Here is an 18,171-nt window from a genome sequence, read left to right on the forward strand (position 1 = left end):
GCCCTTTGATGTGTCTGACTCCATTTAAGTTCTGGAGTCAGGGTAATTTGCTTAATGAGGTGACGGTGCCATTTTCGTCACTTGTAGGGCCCCTGCCTCAGCAGGGCTATTCCTGCTGGACAGTGCAGTAGTGCCACTGTAGCCGCTGAAGAGGTTTGCAAACCCAACACCCAGAGCTGACCGTTACTTTTGCTGCTCTCCAAACAGCAGTTAAACCATTTGCAGAACGATGGATTGTCGCTGGGGCAGTGGCATTTCCCACTCTTGTAGGTCCCACATCCACCAGGGTCTGATTCTGGCACTCCATGTATGACTAAATCATGCAGGTTGTACTTGGCACTGGAGCCTACAGAGGTGGGACTAGCAGGGATTTTGGCAGATGGCGTTATCCCATCAATGCAGACTTATCCAGTGGCATCTACACAATGGTGATGGATGGGGAAGACACAAAAAGCACCTTCACCTACTTCTGGTGGAAATTGGGCATGCACATAAAAAGGGGTAGATTCCCAGCATAACTGGGCTATGCCTGAAATTTTTCCTCCACCCTTGATAACAGCGGTTTTGAACTGGCAGGGACAATTGTATTTGTACAGCGCCAATCACATCACCCCAAAATGCTTCACATGCATGGATTACTTTCTGAAGCGCAGTTAGACCGTTACTATTATGTCGGCAAATACAGCAGCCGTTGCGCAGTGATCCCACAGAGATGAATAACCAGCTGATCTGTTTTGCTGGTGTTTGTTCAGAGAACAATGTTGTCAGTGACATCAGGAGAACTCCCTGCTCCTCTACTAGTGCCACGGGATCATTTTTGTGCACCATAACCACTGTAACAGAGATAGGGCTTCAGATGTACTGTCCCATCCAAAGGATGGCACTTCTGACAATGCAATACAGCGCTCCTTTAGTACTGCACTTAAGTGTCGGTCTAGATTACGTGCTCAAGTTTTTGGAGTAAGACTTGGACCCACAACCTGCTAGGCTTAAGAGGCCAAGAGTGCCGAGTTAAAGCGACACTGGAAACTGCACATGGTTGGTCATGACGTCCCATGGTCAAATAGCTCAACACTGGCTGATGTGAAGGGCCCAGGGGAAGCAGATGGAGAACTGCTGCTGCCTGTGGAGCAGTTTCCCCAGCATGAATCAGCACCATCACCAGAGGGGGTGGGGGGAGGGAATAAAAGGAGAGAAAATGAGAGCTAATAATAAACTTGTAACTCCTAAGTTTATTTTAAGAGACCAGCTTATAGGGTCCACAAGCAGATATGTGATTCCGATATATAAAAAAAATCCACATCTTTTAATTAGGACATCATTGTTTATTCACTGTATACAAAATGCAGTCAACCATGCAAAATTTCAAACAGCAATCTTTCTGTAATGCTTTGTAGCTTACTGCATTTATCAGCACATGTACTAATATAACTGACCACCAGAATTTTATAAAATACAAGATCCATAAAATGACTGTAAAAAAGTAAAATACAAAGCTTCCAGTAATACCAACTGCTACATGGGTACTACACATACAGACTTGAAACACAGGGATACTGATAGTGAGGAACAGGATTCCTTTAGGCACATTTACTGGTAATTCCTGAATAAGAGGCTTCTTTTCGAAGCTGTGTCTATTTTGAGAAAATAATTAAAAACATTTTTCAAATTGCCAAACTTTGACAGACTACATACACAAAGATCCAGTTCATATATTGCACTAGTCTGCACTTTTTAAAAGTTTATTGTTCAATGTTGCTCCCAGCAAATTTATCTTTTTAAAAACTCATGGTCATCGCTTCTATGTTTTTTTTAAAAAATGACAAACTTCAAAAAAGGCCAATTAAAAATAAAATGCTCCTTCATTGAACATCCCTCGTCACAACTTCCTGCTTTTTCCTGATGGTTCTGGATGTAAATGTGATGCAGTGAGCCAATACAGACCAAGAAAATTCCAGCCCTGTTCTGAATTAAGTGATTTCAGACAGGGTGGTGGGGACACTACAGCCTAGGAGGTGGGGCGGGGAAAAAAAAAAACCCTCAGCTAGGATTCCTGCTCCTGACCATTATACGCTTTTGGATGTCAGGTGAGGACATTATTGCATTGACAGATGTTTGCTGCCCAGACACACTCAGAATATCCACTTGGGCCAAGTACCAAAAGACAGAGTGTAAAATTGTAGGCCAGCACAAGTTGTCACCTTCACGAGAGCGACAGAAAGGGGGAGAAAACTGAAAAGGGATGAAGCAAAAGGCATTTCCCATCACATAGCTAATGCTTGTCCTGTATTTTCTCACAATTATATATACAAAAATCTAAGAATAAAAAGGTTGCCAAAACAATACAAATTCAAAGAACACACGTCAAATACAATAACGGTCTATTTTAAAATGTGCAATATGTTCTGGAAACCAGAAGAGCATTCCTTACAATAAATGTGTCTACCATTAGGATTCCTCCCAAGAGACAGTATTGTTTCCATGGGCCTCAACCATGCAGGAGTCGTGCCTAACAACGTCCCCCTGCCCAGTCACTAAGAGCAATATCATAGAAGGCTGGAAAGTGGGAGGAGACAGCGAAACGTTCGGTCAAAAGTGACCTTCAGTTTAAAATGTTACGGATTTCACACATCACTGCAGCTGATTGAGAAGTTGAGTAATTTATCCCATCACATGTGGAAATGGAAATTTACACAACTTTGACCCATAAGAAAATGCCTACTTAGTCTGAAATCCTAATGATAGGATTCTTCACCTATGCTCTATTATTGGCTTCACTGTATTGGATACTTATTTTATTGCAAATTAATGGTGAGCTGCCCGCAGCCATGGATGAAGATTATAAAATACAAACTGGAATGTTACAATCCTCACATCCTTAAATACTAACATCTCAATGTATGGCATTCCTCACACCTCATTAGCAACACCTACAAATAAAATACAAAGTACATTACAAAACGGAAACTTCTTGGTTACCCACTTTTCAGTCACACCATGGAAAAAAAATGGTTTCCGCTCCAGTCAACTGCTCAGCTCCAAGACGCATCTTGGGTGGTGCAATCCAAGCAGGAAGCTTCTCCAATATCACTTAATGAACAACTAACAGTGGCCTGACCAAGCTGGATTATATGCCTAGCATCCTAGTCAAAAAAGCTGGACCATCACAAGCAATCCTGCTGGGCATCCCAGTCAAACAGCTGGACAATTACATGTGATCTGCCAAGGAGAATAAAACAAGCTTTATCCCAAATGTGGCAGGTTGATTGATACATTATGAGCTATTGGTATTGTATACTGAAAATAACCCGTACTACTGCCAGCATCACAGCTCTGCTAGGCATTAGGAACATCGCCATTTCTCTAGCTAAAGCAACACCCAGGTCATGAGGAACCCTGATGGAGTGTTTCAAGAGACTGAAAATGCAATGCAAATGTATGTTGGGACTGCTCCTGATAGTGATAATGTGCCATGTACAATGGGACTATTAAAAAAGTTACACTATTGCAGTGTATATTTTTTTTTAAAGATAGGCTATCAACAATCATAATTATTTAAATTAAAGAAATTGAATAAGCAATTAATAACGGTCAATGAGGGTTGATTTTTTTTTTTTTTTTTTTTTTTTTAAAGCAGTACATGGCCTATTTTTTAATTAAGTGAAGGAGCATTTAAACAGAGTCCAAACATAGCATTCAAGCAGGAGTCCAAATACAGCACCAAAATGGGAGCCGAAAGACTCAAGTGTCAGCAATGCTGAATTGGGAAAACTCAGAATATTGCTTCAAAGTAAGCCAGGGAAGTAGGACCCAAGTGAAAAGTAAATTTAATATCGATATATTAAAAAAAATCCAACTAAGAGGAAAGCAGAGACAAAAATATTAGGGTTGTTATGAGGTTAAGACACGGAGATGGGAATTATGATACTAGAAGGATGAGCTTTGATTGGCTGAATGGCCTTTTCTGACCTGGACTGCATGTTCTTATGAATCAGATTCCAAATCCTCCAATGTTCTTGTAATGATTTCAGCGCAACAGTTTTATAATGACCTTATTTAGATGAATTTAACAATACCGCAGACAACACCTGAGCACCACTGTTGGGTAACCAAAAAGTCCAGATACTGCATCAGACACCATACTAATCTTGGCATCGCTGTGGCAATGTTAAAAGAGTGAGGGATGAGGGAGTGAAATTTCTCTTTAAAAAAAAAATGGAAATAAATCTGTTTTGTGTGAAACTGCATTCACAGAAATTGGAACCTTTCAAAGCCGAGCTTTCGTGGGATTTCACTAGTGGATCTCTTGTTCATTTCCACTTTTCACTAAAGAAGAATTTCAGCCCATGATTCAACAAAGATGGTCAGTAAATACATTAATAAAGGATAATGGCGACTACTGTCCTATTATGTGAGGACAACTTTTAAAATCACAACCCAATTCTTCCCCCTCCGTTTCTTTCTCCACTATCTTGATACTTGAGAATTTTGAATTCATGATTATATTAAATCTATACTACCTGTCACAACTCTACTGTAAACTCCCATTGATTATGTCAAAACACAGATAAAAGAAACGGCATTGTGTTCACCATCAGCACTTGTACTAGTAATATGTTTTACTTGAAGCTGACCCGATAAGTCACGGACAAGTTATGTTCAGCCTCACAAGAATTAAAATATACGTAAATCGGGGGGGGAAATCACAGCTGCCCATGGAGTTTTCTATTCAGAGCACTCTGTAAAATTGTGTTCTTTCCTGGAGAACAATGCAAGATTGGAGACTGAAAGAGGCATTTATATGGATTACAGCATATAGTTGAATTCCTGAAACACAACTGGTTGAGGTGTGTGCATTAGTGCACGCGCTATTTATAGTAAAATAATTAGTGTAAATTTAAATCACTACCTTAAAACATGCTTTTCACAAATATTTACATTACTTTTTTAAAGTTATATTTATCATTTTTCCCCCCCAAACACACAGCTAGCAATTTTAGTAGAGTAAAACACTTTAAGATAAAGAATATGAATATCTTCCCTTTTGGTAACTGATCAACAGTTTACCATAAGCAAATTACTGGGAACAACACTGTTCCAATTTCACACACTGAACAGGTATAAACTTAAGATACACACACGCTCCACATTTGTATGGTGAAATGCATGCAGCAGCAACACAGCCCCCTGAGTAGAAACATTACAAAAATACCTTGTATATAGGAGCACTTTAAGAAAGGCAGTATGCACATAACCGCACAGCTATATCATTTTTGCACACAGATGACTTTTGAGCAGGTAATGCCAGTCAATCACCTTTTAATAAAAAGCCAGTGAAAGCTTTGACTATATGACTTTTTTCATGTGCAATATGTGTTTGTACAATGGTCACCGACGATGAGCGGATCTCAGTAAATACCCCACATAGTATTCTGAACGGTCTGCAGCTCTTACACAGAAGCAGTTTGTAACGTCCATTTTAGAATCATAATGGACAATGTAATTTTACCTTCTTCCTGCTAACGTCATTGTGAGCAAGTTTCCCAGAAAATGTGGTCACAGGTTGGGAACCTGTACTGGGATGTAACTAATCCAATGTACTGGGACACGACATACTGTTGTAATTAAGTACTCTGAATAAAGATGTCCTACATGGGCACGTTTTGCTAGCAAACCAGGTCACAGTGAAGTTAGCCAAGAAGCAGGCCATCGTCAGCATAGATACAATGTTACAAGTTTGATTTCTCCAAGATAGTTTAAGACCTGGGGCATATTTTATCTTCAAAAGATTGATCACACGTCAAGCCAGATTGACGCTACAGGTGTAAAGCTGGAGTCATGTTTAGTATTGTATGGTACAGTTCTTTGTAATCTTAAAATCTCACAGCAACAGAGTTAAACTGAGCTGTAAAGCAGGAGATTTCTAACAAGCTGGTCGTAATCCCATAATCACATGTTGTGGCCAGACTGGCCTACTCGTCTTGTAAGCATCATTATCATACCAGCAGTGTGATTACCATACATTACTTGCATACAGAAGTGCAGACACATTTCAGCACTTTCACTGTACAAAATAGCGTTCCCCCCCCCCCAAAAAAAAATTAAATTGAAGAAGTTTCTGCAAGAGGTATACCAGTGTCCAGAATTGCAGTCCTATGTCTGTTTCTGTAACATGTTGGCAAGCCCTGAGACATATCAATTAAATAGCTGCAAATCATTGTCACTGTATGAATCCTGCAAGTTACAGTAATTCAGTTCCTGAGCTGAGCCCAATGAGAACTCTCTAGGGAGGGGAACTGTATAACACAATAGATAACGGAGAATTGACGGGACAAACTAAGCAGAATTGATTCCTTATGGTTTTTAATTCATATTTGAACATAGTATCAAGACTGTTATTCATAAAACCTGAAAAAACCGTGAAAAAGTGACATTTTTACTCTCCCTGCTCCAGTTAAAACTTCCCTAAAGTATCTTTTCTATTTCTTTTTCAAGGATGTATTATCAAGCCTTATGTCACCGTATTAACACAGTGGAGCTTTGTGTGGCTGCTTAGTTTACTTGTAAAGCTATGGTTCGGTCCGTCTGCATGACCATTTTTTAAATTTCAGAAGAAGCCATTAAAATAGGTCAATTTTCAACTAGGTTGATTAAACACAATGGCTGCACTTCAATATACTCCAAAAGCCTGTCCGGAGTTACTGCAATAAGTTAAAAATTCAAAAAACTGAACACAGGCATCAGGTCTAACTAGGGCAGATATTAACGGGGACAATATTAACGAGGTCCACCACTCACTATTTTACACTCATACTAACCCAACAAAGCAAGCTGCTTTACTTCTGTTGCTGGCTACAGTCACTGTGTGTGCAAAAACAATGCATATGAAAAAGGCCCCCCCCCCGCCCCCCAACATTTGTCCGCAAAGATCGAATGGTTCAAAAGCAAAGATCTACAAGCACAGTCCACACATGCTCGGAGGGTGGGATGCTAAGACTCTCAGCTTAACAAGACTTTTGGTACAAACTGTTTTTTTTTCTTCCCTCCCTCCCCCATCCCAGTCTAATTGAACACAGGACCAGCAGGATTAGGAGAAGGACTGACAATGGAAGGGGATGCCAGGCTGTGGAAGGTGGGGGGTGACGCACTTCTGCTGCTTGGCTTGACGATCATGTCGGGCTTGAAGTCAGGGTGTCGGCGAGCGTGCTTCATCAGGTGGTCGCTGCGCATGAACCTCTTCTCGCACATGGGGCACCTGAATTTCTTCTCACCCGTATGGGTACGATAATGTCGAGCCAGCTCATCTGAGCGGGCAAACTTCTTCAAACACTGTGGCCAGGTGCAAGGGAAAGGTCGCTCCCCTGAAAGAGAAAAATGGGATAAAAATAAGACACCCCTGTAAACTGTGAGCTCAGTGTAAACAAAAGCATGGGAATGATTTTAGTCCATAATCTCATTTCACTCATGGATTTCATTGCCCCCCTCCTCCCTCATATAGGCACTTACCCATTGCTAGGGTAGAGTTCTGAGCTGCCTGCACCCCCCCCCCCCATTGCTAGGGTAGAGTTCTGAGCTGCCCGCACCCCCCCCCCCCCACCCATTGCTAGGGTAGAGTTCTGAGCTGCCCACACCCCCCCCCCCACCCCCATGCCTTAGCCTAGAAACTAAGGAGGTCATTCGAACCTAGCTCGGTGGGCGGGAAACCCACAGGATCGGGTGGAATGCTGGCTTTACACCCCACCCAATGTTTTTCTCTGTTGACTTCAAAAGAAAAACTTGCATTTATATAGCGTCTTTCATGACCTCCGGATGTTCCAAAGTGCTTTACAGCCAATGAAGTACTTTTTGAAGTGTAGTCACTGTTGTAATGTAAGGAATGCAGCAGCCAATTTGCACACAGCAAGCTCCCACAAACAGCAATGTGATAATGACCAGATTGTTTTTTTTTTTTTTTTATAAAAACAGTGATGTTGATTGAGGGTATTGGCCAGGACACCAGGGATAACTCCCCTGCTCTTCATCACAATAGTGCCACGGGACTTTTACACCCACCTGAGGGGGCAGAAGGGACCTCGGTTTAATGCCTCATCCAAAAAAGGCACCTCCAACAGTGCAGCACTCCCAGCTCAAGGAGCGCACGTCAACCCAAGCACCCCACCCACCCGCCCCTTCAACCACCGTCTGCCCCACCTGTGACAGAGACTGTAGATCCCGCATTGGACTAATCAGTCACCTGCGAGCTCATTTTTAATGTGGAAGCAAGTCATCCTCGGTTCCGAGGGACTGCCTAAAAAGTAGAAGATTATGGCACTGTGAACGTCAGCCTAGATTTTTGTGCTCAAGTCTCTGGAGTGGGACTTGAACCCAGAACCCACTGACTCAGAGGCGAGAGTGCTACCAACTGAGCCACTGGCTGATACTAATGGGAGAGTAAAATCAGGCGGGGTGTAAAACCAGTGTTGCGCCCGATCCAGTCAAGTATCCCACCCAGCGAGTTAGATTAAAATTGCCCCCTTAAGTGTCGGTACACTATCCAACAAATGTAAAAAAAAAATCACAAGTAAGCAAAATCCTGAATTCCACTGGCTATCCACACACTTGCACAACTCTAACAGCCGAGTAGACGGAGTAAGCTGATCTCAGTGGGCAGTAGTAGGGGCACTACAGTGATCTCCATGTCCCTTGCTACTGATTATGCTGGTGCTAAAAACAAGTACATTTGTGGTTTTTGTCATTTGAGCCCTTTGATAAGATTACTCCCAGCTATCCAGTATCTCAGGCAATAACGTGATAGTGTTAATTGGGAGATAAAGCTTTTTGCATCAATAGCGTAATATTGACTCCTTCCCACACAACAGAAATCCTCAACTAACTCACGAATTTTATAGCACATTAGAAAGCATAGAACAAGAGACAGAAGTCAATTACACATTCAAAAGATTACTTCAATTTTATGTGATCACAAGTTGTACGGCTAGTTCTTCACTTTTAACTCAGTCCCACCACAACCTGGAGCAAAGTCCCTTGGGGACTACATGCAGTCTACTAATAATTCAGTCAATTTTGAACTAAAGAAAAACAATTAATCAAATAATTTGAATAAAGCAATTTAAACACTGCAAAATGGGAATTTAGTGCTTAAAAATGAACTCTGATCATTTGAATTGATTAACTGAATTCCAAGTAGACTGAACCAGGAAATAGATGCGATCATTCTTCAAGACTGCAGAGGGTTAATTAAAGCAAGACCAGCTGAATGTCGCTTTTTTTTTTACCCCTCCCATGCCGTTCATCCATCTGTCTGGTCACAAATTAAAAAGGACTGTTCACTCTAATCCATTACACCACCCAGTCTCCAACAGAGCTCTCATTTCAATAACATCTGAACCTGGATTAAGGAACTGCTTGTTACAGAGTCACTGACAACACGAAGACAAAGACAGGTTAATGATACGAGGCACATGAATTACACTGCACTTGGGTTTATGCAGCTGCTTGGGCAAGGAATGCTTTTAGGATTATAACATAGAGGAACAGCTATCAGCCTTAACTAGCTTTAATTGTGGTTGCCAACAACCTTTGCTGCAGCGACAAGTGCTGAAACATATAAACAAGGTGAATGTGCACCAGAAATAAGCCAGCTAAATATACCAATGCCTTGAAACATCAGGATCTGACATTGTGGGATGTCGAGGTCTGCTCAGTGGCCAGTGCACGGGGACTAAAGCAGTCTTGACAAGCAAATGTGGCACGGAGAGCCTCCAAACCAACCATTCACCGTGCTCACTAAATATGTAAAATGTATGCAAATTAGGAGAGCCCTTCATAATGCAGAAGTGTCTTAACAGTGCTCCTGATACTCAGCACCCATATAAAATGGGCACTGCATGGGAAGCCCCATCCCTTATGTTGAGTTCTTTAGTTTTAACAGGAGTTACTTGCTGCCAGTAGCTGCTGCACCTATTTCTGTGCTTCTTTGTTCTTTATTTGTTAATCTGCTTTGCAAGAAATGAATTTAGATGGCTTCTTAAAGCTGGATCTCATCTGCCTCCAAACCTTTTTTCTTTTTAAAGAAAAAAAACAGGTTTTGAATTTTGAGACAAGTTTCCCCTTTAAGGGTCGCCAGCGCCACTTTTAAGAGCGGCCGCACCACCCGCTAGACCCTTGCACCTTTCCCAGTGCATCGTGCTTTCCCGGAGGGCACCATGCCAGAATTCAAATGAGTCAAGCTTTCATTATAGAGCGAGGTCAGCTCAGGATCGTGTAGGGCCTAAACTACAGCAGTCCTGCCACAAATGTGCTGGAACAGTATCATCTTTCCTGTGGTTTTCATCACCACCAGAGAGACACGGTACCACTTTTCTTGGTTACAGATTAGTGATATGGTTCCCCACCATCACTGGCCTGCACTGACCTTCCCCGGCAGAGACGGTCTGGCAGCCAAGAATAAAAATCTCAATTTTCAAGTAGATGCACATGAAAAAAAAAGCAAGCTTGTACATTGGCAGATGTTTGTTGATCCAGTGCAGAGAAACACACCCTGCAATATAAAAAGGGGGAGATTCAAAGCACCAGGAGCCTGAAGTATCACAGAATTACAGGCAGTGCTATTATTTAAGGAGTACATCAGTATATTAGCTATGTTTAGATATATTGAAAGTTACTAAATAGGTAATGAGTAGAATCAAGCAATAGATTAGATAGATTTTTGAATATTAAGGGAATCAAGGGATATGGGAATAGTTCAGGAAAGTGGAGATGAGGTAGATGATCAGCCATGATCTTATTGAATGGCGGAGCAGGCTCGAAGGGCCAAATGGCCGACTCCTGCTCCTATTTCTTATGTTCTTAAGCATGTTAATATAAATGCAAATCATTGAACAAAAAGTTCATCAAGGTAGATTGAAAAAATTGGGTTAATTTTTAAGTTTTGGTCAGCGCTCCCCTAATGCCCCAATGAGTAAAACCATGATAATGTAATAATACTAAGCCAGGAAGGTCAGAGATTCCATCCTTGTTCTATGATGAGCTAGCTGGACAGTGGTGTGTGCACTCCAATTAGTTTCAATGGGGTAAAAATTTGGTAGCGCCCCCTACCTTCGCCGGGGCGCTAATTTTAGCGCCCCCGCGGCCAATTTTCCAAAGTAGTGCCCCGAGAGGGAGGAGGGACGCTACTGGAAGCGCCCCGTGTCCCTCTTGGGGCACTGCGAGCCAAAACCGCGGCACGTCGCACCACGGTACTGCAGGCCTTCCTCCCCTTCTTAAAGGGGAGGGGCCTGGCGCAGCGCGTCCCGTCGGCCAGCTAGGCCACCAGAGATCGGGAGTGCCGGCAAACAAGCCCGGCACGCGAGGAGTGCCGGGCTCACGGAGAGCAGCCGGCACCCCGCAGGGGGCTTCACGGGGCCAGGTGCTGGCAGGCAGCCAGCAACAAAAATGACCGCCCGCCACCTCCCCTTTAACTAGCGCCGCCCTGGCCGCAGGTAGGCCCACCCCCCCATACCCCGTCGGACATAGCGGCCGGCAGCAAGTCGGGGGGCGCCACCCAACATTACAGCCAGGGCGCGAGCGGGAGGCGTTAGCAGCGCCACGCCCAGGCTCTATTGGATTTGCGCCCTGTTAGCACCCTCTTAGGGCACTAACGGGAAGTGCAAATCAACCGAATTTAGCCCCCAATATCTTTAGCTGATGGAGACAAAAAAAACACTGCGGGTTCCCTATTCCAAATGCTATCCAATGACCCGTCTGTGGGCATCAGGCAAGGACTCGAATGTGCACAACAAACTTGTTATTTAGCCGACTGACACTCATCCGGGGTCGCACAAGGGTAAGATGTGGAGCGTGCTGTGCTGCCCACGGAGCCAGGTACCATCTTCACAAGAGATAGGAGGTAAGGAGAAGGAGAAACAAAATGATTGAGGTCAGTTTGCATTAACTTGGCTTGTGTTCCCTTGAGTACAGGAGATTTGAGGGGTTTAAAATATTAAAAGGATTTGCTAGGGTTGATACGGATAACCTATTTCCTCTGGTGGGTGTATCAAGAACAGGGAGACAATCTTAAAATGAGAGGATGGAAATCAGGAAGCACTTTTTCCACACAAAAGGTAGCAGAAATTTGGAACTCTCCCCTAAAAGGCTGTGGATGATAGGACAATTGCTTTCAAAACGGAGTTAGATTAAGAATTATTAGGCAAGGGTATCATGGAATATGGAGCAAAGGTGTGAAAATGAAATGGAGGCGCAGATCAGCCATGATCTAATTGAATGGGGGAGCAGGCACAAGGGGCTGAATGGTCTACTCCTGTTCCTATGACTGGCCATGGCCCAAGACCTGCAAGTTGGCAGTCAGCTGAACGGGCACAGTATAAAAGCAGCTTTAAAAAAAAGGATGCCCTGGAGGAAGAAAAGGAAAACTGTAGGGGCTTGGTGAATTGATAAGCCATGGTGCACCAAATGGCCTTCCTCACCCGTGTCAAACATATTTAAAGAGGGGAAAAAATTCCCTCTCCTCCACTCCACCCCCAGTTTAATTCTGCTTCACAAAATGGCCTGAACCTCCTAGCTGGAAACAACCCAGCATAGCTGATCAAATATAAATATAAAATTATTCCACCCTCTTTAGGAGTGCTGTGAAAAGATAGAAGCCCACACAATCTATCAAAACTATATGTTAAGAAGTAGATTATGTAACTATTGCCTGCTCTGTAAATATAGGTCAAATGATAATGCAAGTTTAATGAACTGCAACAACTCAAAATCTTTCAAATGCCAAATTAGAAAGAAAAACAATTGACATGGGCTTACAAACTAATTTGCTAAAAAAACTCTCCAGTCTGAATGCTTGGTTATAGATCACCAATATTCCACCCAAGTCTTTGAGAGACATGACCCTCAGGTAAAAATTTGCCTGTGCCAATTTAGAAACCGTATCGCACCTCCACAACTAAATTTGGACTGACACTTGTACTAATTTTCACTTTGGGATTTGGAAATAACAGCAATGAGATTTATTGTTGCACAGGAGGAAGAACAAAACCTGGGAGTAAGCTCCTTTGGTGAAAACCATAGAAACACAGCTACATTTTTTGACACAAGACTAATGTAAATAGCCAAAGAGCTCCAGCCTATTGAGGTACAAAATAGCCCAAGAATAGTTTGCTTCTGTACCCATCAGTGCAGCACTTGGGATCATCAGAGGACCTTTCATCCTGCTAACCAACTATGCATGCCACCCGTATTTTCTTGGCCCGCTTAGTTTCTAAATAGTCTTCTATTTGGCTTATTTAACATTGGCAGTATCCTCCTGCCACTGCATCAGCTTATGCCTTATGAAGTGAATGGGTCACTTGGCACTCGAGAACTACAAAATTGTTCCACTGCACATTATTAATTGCAAGGATGATTGTTCTAAATGCAAACTGTTTCACAGTGCATTGCTTATTCAACAAACTGGGAACCAATGGACTGACCTATACAGGGCATGGGCTGCAAACATAGCAAAGCTGAATTTATTTTTGTCTGCAAATTCTCTCAGCAGGAATTTGCAGCTAAATTTATTCAAAGTGAATATATTCAATGTACATCAAACGGTTGGGATTTTTATTATCTCTCCCCCCACCTTTTTCCTGAAGGCATATTGGTGAACCACTCCATGGGCACCCTCCAATACCTCATCCCCGAGGCCTTTCTTTACACATGATCCCAGTGAGCGTTAGCAGGCTATTTGACCACATGGGGCATTGCAGCGGAGCCTGGTACTGTCCACACACATATATACTTTCCAGTAGAGGTCCTTCCCTCCCTAGCCCAAGGATGCAATTGTGGCATCTTCGTTGCTGAGGTCAGCTAACTCAGCTCAGACCAGCAATCAAACCAGGGACCTCCTGGATGTAACCAAGTTCATTTTCATTCACTCAATCCCCATTTGCTACAATGAGAATCAGACTTTGCCTCATCAACTGTACATGTTCTATTTACCAGTTTAGCCCCTCCAAGAATGATTGAACAGGGGAGATATGGGGCGACAGCAGGGAAATGGGATTAGTTATGCATTGTTTTAGGAAAGAGCTGACATGGACTAGATGGGTCGCATGGTCTCCTGCTGTGTTGTAACCTTCTATGGATAAGTCCCCCAAGCCACATTCTATTGCTAGTCAAGAACGGTCAATCAGAAAATGCACTTGGAATTATATTATGGAGTATTATGCCCTATGAAAGCACCAGCCTGCTCACTCAGGATCAACTAATCCATCAGACTGGTCTTTTCCCCGTCAATTAATGCTTTTTAAAAAATATAGAATTACATTAATTTGAAAATCTGTACAGGATTTAAAAAAAAACATTCAACCTATGAAATAAAAATGTGCGTGATGAAACAATTCCATACAAACTACAAGAAAACTCTTGAACACCTCTCTGCCTCAATTAGTTTGAAACATCAGGGTTGTTAAAGCTATAAAAAAAAGGAGTTGGAAATTAACGATGCTGAAATTCTATTTAGAGGTGGCAGAATATCTGAACCAGAATTTACAGAGTAGCAGTAAAAAAAAACAGGATGTGCCTTGGCAGCAGAAGCACCGTGAATCAAGCAGTTCGCAGAAACTCCACTCGGTTGCATCACACTCCAAGCGGGTTGTATTTATCAACAGCCAGCGGCTGAAAAACAAGCGTGCGAGCGAGCCAGCAAGCGCACGCTAACTCAGCCACCAGGAAATGTTACTCACTCGCCGGCTCCGGCACACTGAAATAAACACGTGGCCCACGGCAAGCCGCGCCGCGCCCCTCTCCACCGATTGGCTCACAACACACCAACCACGCCCTAGCTTATTAATCATTGGCTGGAAAGAATTTCACTGCTCCGCCCCCCCCCTCCCCCGCCTCGCATCATGGGAGTTGTAGTTCTTGTTACCGATCCCAGCCTTTTAGCTTTAAAAAAGTCATCCAAATTCTAAACGTATTCTATCTATATGCATTTATTAAGTATTTATTCGATTCATCATTTTCTTTTAAAGAATAAAACTTTTCTTCCCAACTTTCTAACCAATGTAAAAGCGTGCTGCATTTCCAGCCAGTCTACTGCTCCACACGTGCCTCAGGTATAAGCTGCCAGATGGAAATATAAGCTTTCTCCGTAAATTTCACAATCTGGACCTTCCCATCTTGTTTGATTAGTAGTACACTGATCATTCATCCATCACATCTTAGGTTTCCAGTAACAAAACGCTTAGTCTGCATGTATTAATTATATACACACATACATTCACACACAATATATATTTGGACACCAAACCCTAAACTGTTAAATTTCTTGGGATAAAAAAAATGTTGCCAATAGATTCTCTCCTCGCCTAAATCCAGCGACTCATCCCACTCAGCTGTCTTATTACCGTCGATTTACAGGCAATTCCGGTGTATCCCTATTATGGGCTTCTTTTTCCCCTTCAGAAGGAGAAACGCGTTTATTCCCACCCACCAGGCCATGATGACTAAAGAGGAGGCGGATAGCACGATACTGGCAGCCTGCCACTGTCCTGATCTCGGGCTCAGCCTCTCTCGCTCTCCCCACCACAGACACACAAAAAAACCTCCACCAAGGGCACATTCGGCAAAGGGTGGGAAATGACGCAAACCGGGGACATTCTGACGTTTTATTCGGGGGTTGGGAGACTGTAACAAGACGGAGAAGCGTTTGCCCGGACTCGGCCGGGCTGCTTGCATAGGTTAGAGAGGCAGCCCATCGCGGGCTAAGGCCACTGCCCGCTGAGTGCCATGTGGCAACGGATTGCCAACTCATTTCTAACCACCCTTTGATGCGACGGGGGAATAAACGGATGCCCGGTCGCCATAAAAGTTCAGAGCTAAATAGCTGTATTTAACTGGCGTTAGATGGTCACTGCAAGTTGACTCAGTAACAGGTAGCGTTGTCTACCCCGCCCCCTCAAGATTATCCCAACGAGCTCAAGGAACTGTAGCATTAAAAAAAAGGTACAACACAGCTAGGATCCCTAATCCGGTTACATAAGTAGTTATGCTCTGGCCAACGGACCTGGGAGCTGAAGTCCTCCCTCCTAGACCATGTCACTCACACACCCTCCCAACAGGTCCGGGATCTGTCTGGGTTCTCCCAGACAAGTTGAAACATGTAGACCCCAGGGAAACTTAACCCAGCGCAAAACAACAACTTCTAAATATCACTTCCCTTTTGTTCAGCAACAAACGTCAAATTGAATCTACTCGATTATACAATATTTCTGGCTTACGACCCAGAGCCTCATTATCTACTTCACCAAGGGTGACCCCGCCCCTTCTCAGAATTGCTAAGGCTGCAAAAGGGGACATTAACCTGTTACGGGAAAAAAAAAGTACGGTTAAAGTAAACTTCTTTGTTTTACAGAAATCAACGGCACTTTTTTTAAGCACAAATAAAACGGTTATGGTTAGTAGCAGCGAGGGAAGGAATATCGCCGAGGATTAAAACAAAACCATCTGGAAGGGAACCGTGACAATATTATCCAGGACAGTTAATCGCCATAAATTACCCACTAGTTTACACTAGGAAAGCGGCGTGCTGTAACAAAAGACTAAGGAATGTGAGTGAATAGGAAAGAACAAAGAAAACTAGTAGGATCATCAAGGCACAAAATGAAACGTGGCGACAACTTAAAAGTTTCCACGATCAGGAGGATAAAGCATTAATTTCTACCTGTGTGAGTTCTCATGTGCGCTTTCAGATGGGACGATTTTCCGTAGACCTTGTCGCACCCCGCAAAGTAACACTGATGTTTCTTCACCGTAGATTTGTCCGATCGCTTGCTTTTCCTCTTTTCCGACGGGCGCGCTGTGGGTAAGGGGGTCGGGGTGGTGACCGGGGTGCAGGGTCCCTCGGACAGCGTGGTGTAGCCGCTCTCCAAACTCTCGCCGCCGGAGGAGGACGAGTTGCTGCTCTCCGAGTTGGAAGACGTCGGTCGCGATTTCTGCAGATCGGCCAAGATGCTAGCCACCAGCAGCAGGTTGCCGCCGTCTTTGAGCGTGTCGCTCACCTCTTTGTCCTCCCTTGAAGTTAGCTCGGAACTTTCCTCCTCGCTCAGCGGCGAGCGGTGCACCACCGCCCCGCTAGAAATGGACATCAAGCACTCGGCGGCGAAGTAATCGCGGCAGGCGAACGCAGACATGGCTAGGACTGGAAGAAGGGCTCTCTCTGCTCTCTCTCCTGTGTGTTGGGATCTTGCTTTCACTCGCTCTCCCTCCTCCCTCTCCGTAAGGTGCTTGGATTAAAAAATGCAAATCTCCAGCTGGACTGGAACCGGCGAACTGAGCCCGATGTGCCGTGGCCCCGATGCTTTGTCTGGCGAGGGGGGTGGGGGGGAAGGACGTGTAACCCGCCTACTCCAAATGGACTGTGACGTGCCGGGCGGATCCCAGACTCAAGAGCCACTCGGTGACGCTCGTATATTGACGCTGGAAACCCCTGTCTCCAGGGCAAGGGAGAGAGAAAAAAAAAAGTTTGGTAGGTTCCCAAATTTCAGAATCACCCCCCAAAAAAATAAAGCGTGCGTGCGATTGAAGATAGATTCTGTATCATTTCTCTTCCAGCCCATTCTTATGCGGGCGTGTCGTGAAATTCACAGATGATGCGAAATTGGGCGGGGGTGGGACGAGGGGGAGGTGCAGCCACTGAAGCAGCTAACTTCAGAAAGAGCTGGACAAAATGTGCTAGTGGGCGGAACCCGTGAGCATGAAATTCGCTACAGAGAATTATTCTGTTGGGTGGGGGCATACTTGCTAAGAATTACATCGAAATTACAATGCGGAAACCGGGCGTTCAGCCCAACCAGTCTGTGTTGAGATTAAAAACAGCAAATGCTGGAAATGCTCAGCAGGTCAAGCAGCATCTCTCTAAAGCAGAGAGAAATAAAATTAACGCTCGGAGTCGATGGTCCTTCCTCAGAACGGAATTGGGCGTCAGGCCTCAGTCTATGATGAGTTTCATCCTCCACGTGAGAAGTAGCCCCAGTAATACCATGTGCCCCAGGTCTGGCTAATGGCGAGGCTGAAAGACATCTGCAGGTGACAGTAGACTAGACGCACACGTTATTATATAGAATGTACAGCTCAGAAACAGGCCATTTGGCCCAACTGGTCCATGCCTGTGCTTAAGATCCACATTAAAAAAAA

At 43.8% G+C, this 18,171-nt stretch overlaps 1 protein-coding gene across 1 annotated transcript; it reads right to left on the reverse strand.

The window, feature by feature from the left end:
• Window positions 1-1,212: 1,212 nt before the first annotated feature.
• LOC147108136 (Krueppel-like factor 16) lies at window positions 1,213-17,971 on the reverse strand. The gene is made up of 2 exons (XM_086004636.1): window positions 16,700-17,971; window positions 1,213-7,361 (listed from the first exon to the last, which is right to left on the reverse strand). Exons 1-2 carry the CDS (start codon window positions 17,166-17,168, stop codon window positions 7,063-7,065), a joined length of 768 nt encoding a protein of 255 aa, XP_085860762.1. The 5' UTR covers window positions 17,169-17,971; the 3' UTR covers window positions 1,213-7,062.
• Window positions 17,972-18,171: the final 200 nt, after the last annotated feature.

This window comes from Somniosus microcephalus, chromosome 13 (genome assembly GCF_052327205.1).
Source record: "Somniosus microcephalus isolate GS21.2 chromosome 13, FLI_Smic_1.0, whole genome shotgun sequence".
Classification (NCBI taxonomy): domain Eukaryota; kingdom Metazoa; phylum Chordata; class Chondrichthyes; order Squaliformes; family Somniosidae; genus Somniosus; species Somniosus microcephalus.

Bases quoted from the DNA above. Each gene is read 5' to 3' on its own strand.
- LOC147108136 (XM_086004636.1), bottom strand. From the start codon at position 17,168: ATGTCTGCGTTCGCCTGCCGCGATTACTTCGCCGCCGAGTGCTTGATG. The intron at 7,362-16,699 runs GTAGAAATTAAT...TTTCTCTTTCAG, and splicing joins GCACATGAGAACTCACACAG to GGGAGCGACCTTTCCCTTGC.